The sequence below is a fragment of the Corvus brachyrhynchos genome, unplaced genomic scaffold (genome assembly GCF_000691975.1).
Source record: "Corvus brachyrhynchos isolate BGI_N302 unplaced genomic scaffold, ASM69197v1 scaffold193, whole genome shotgun sequence".
NCBI classification, from domain to species: domain Eukaryota; kingdom Metazoa; phylum Chordata; class Aves; order Passeriformes; family Corvidae; genus Corvus; species Corvus brachyrhynchos.
Window position 1 is genome coordinate 7,392 of NW_008237087.1, and position 993 is coordinate 8,384.

The 993-nt window shown below is 68.3% G+C and overlaps 1 protein-coding gene across 1 annotated transcript in view; it reads right to left on the reverse strand.

Moving 5' to 3' along the window:
- Positions 1-993, reverse strand: part of BAZ2A (bromodomain adjacent to zinc finger domain 2A) — a gene marked incomplete at its 3' end in the record, with an annotated part of 13,298 nt that overhangs the window by 3,786 nt on the left and 8,519 nt on the right. The window contains exons 17-19 of the mRNA XM_017728662.1: positions 832-985; positions 167-330; positions 8-91 (exon numbers count right to left, since the gene is read on the reverse strand). Coding sequence (XP_017584151.1) covers positions 8-91; positions 167-330; positions 832-985 — 402 coding nt within the window. The remainder of the gene's footprint in view (positions 1-7; positions 92-166; positions 331-831; positions 986-993) is intronic.

Genomic DNA, 993 nt, shown 5'->3' on the forward strand with positions numbered 1-993 from the left:
TCCGCACCGTGATGTCCTCCAGGGGCTCCACTTTGTGCTCGCAGTAGCGCAGGTCGTCCCGCGTCGAATCCGGGCTGGGACACGTCCAGCCCTGCAAGAGGACAGTGGGGTCAGGGTTGGTGTCACCGCGCTGCCGCCGGTGGGATCGCCCTTCCCCGGCACCCACCCGGATCTGCAGGTCGGCCATGAGGACGCGCTGCTCCAGCTCCTCCACCCACTGCAGGACGCCCAGGTCGGTCTCGTAGGCTCTGTCTGGCACTGACCACTGCGCCAGGGCTTCCTGAGACACCGCGGCGGTGGCCGACTCCGGGCGCGGGGGGAAGATGGGGTCTGGAGAGGAGAAAAGGGGGGTCAGGGAGGGGGCAATTGAGCAGTAACCCCAACCTGGGCACGGATGGAAGGTGGGGTTTGGGGTTTGGGATCAGAGCAGGGGGATGAGCAGCACCCCCCTGGCCCGGGGAGCAGGTGGAATATGGGGTCTGGGGGAGCAGAGGTGGGTCAAGGTGGGGGGACAGGCAGCAGTCACCCAACCCAGGGATGCAGAGGCAAAATGAGCTCTGGGTGCCCAGAGGGTGAGCTCAGAGAAGGGGACAGGCAGCAGCCCCCCACCCCAGTGGTGTGGGTGGAAGGTGGGGGCAACAGGGAGGGCAGAGAGTGGGCTCAGGGGGGGCAACAGCGGGCAGCCCCCCTGCCCCAGGACATGGGTGCAAGGTGAGGTCCGGGGGGTAAAGGATGGGCTCAGGGAGGGAACAGGCAGCAGCCCTCCCATGCCAGGTGGAAGGTGAGTCTGGGGGGCAGGGGCTGAGCTCTGGGGGGGCCGGGCAGCCTCACCGGTGGTGCTCCGGAGGCAACCCTCGCGCAGGAACTCCTTGTGCTTGGTGAGGTGCTTGTGCAGGGCCTTCTCCCGGATGCCGCGCGGGTGCAGCGCCCGCGCCACGGCCTCCAGCTCCTCGGGGTCCCGCAGCCACCACCACCCGCTCTGCATCTCTGCAA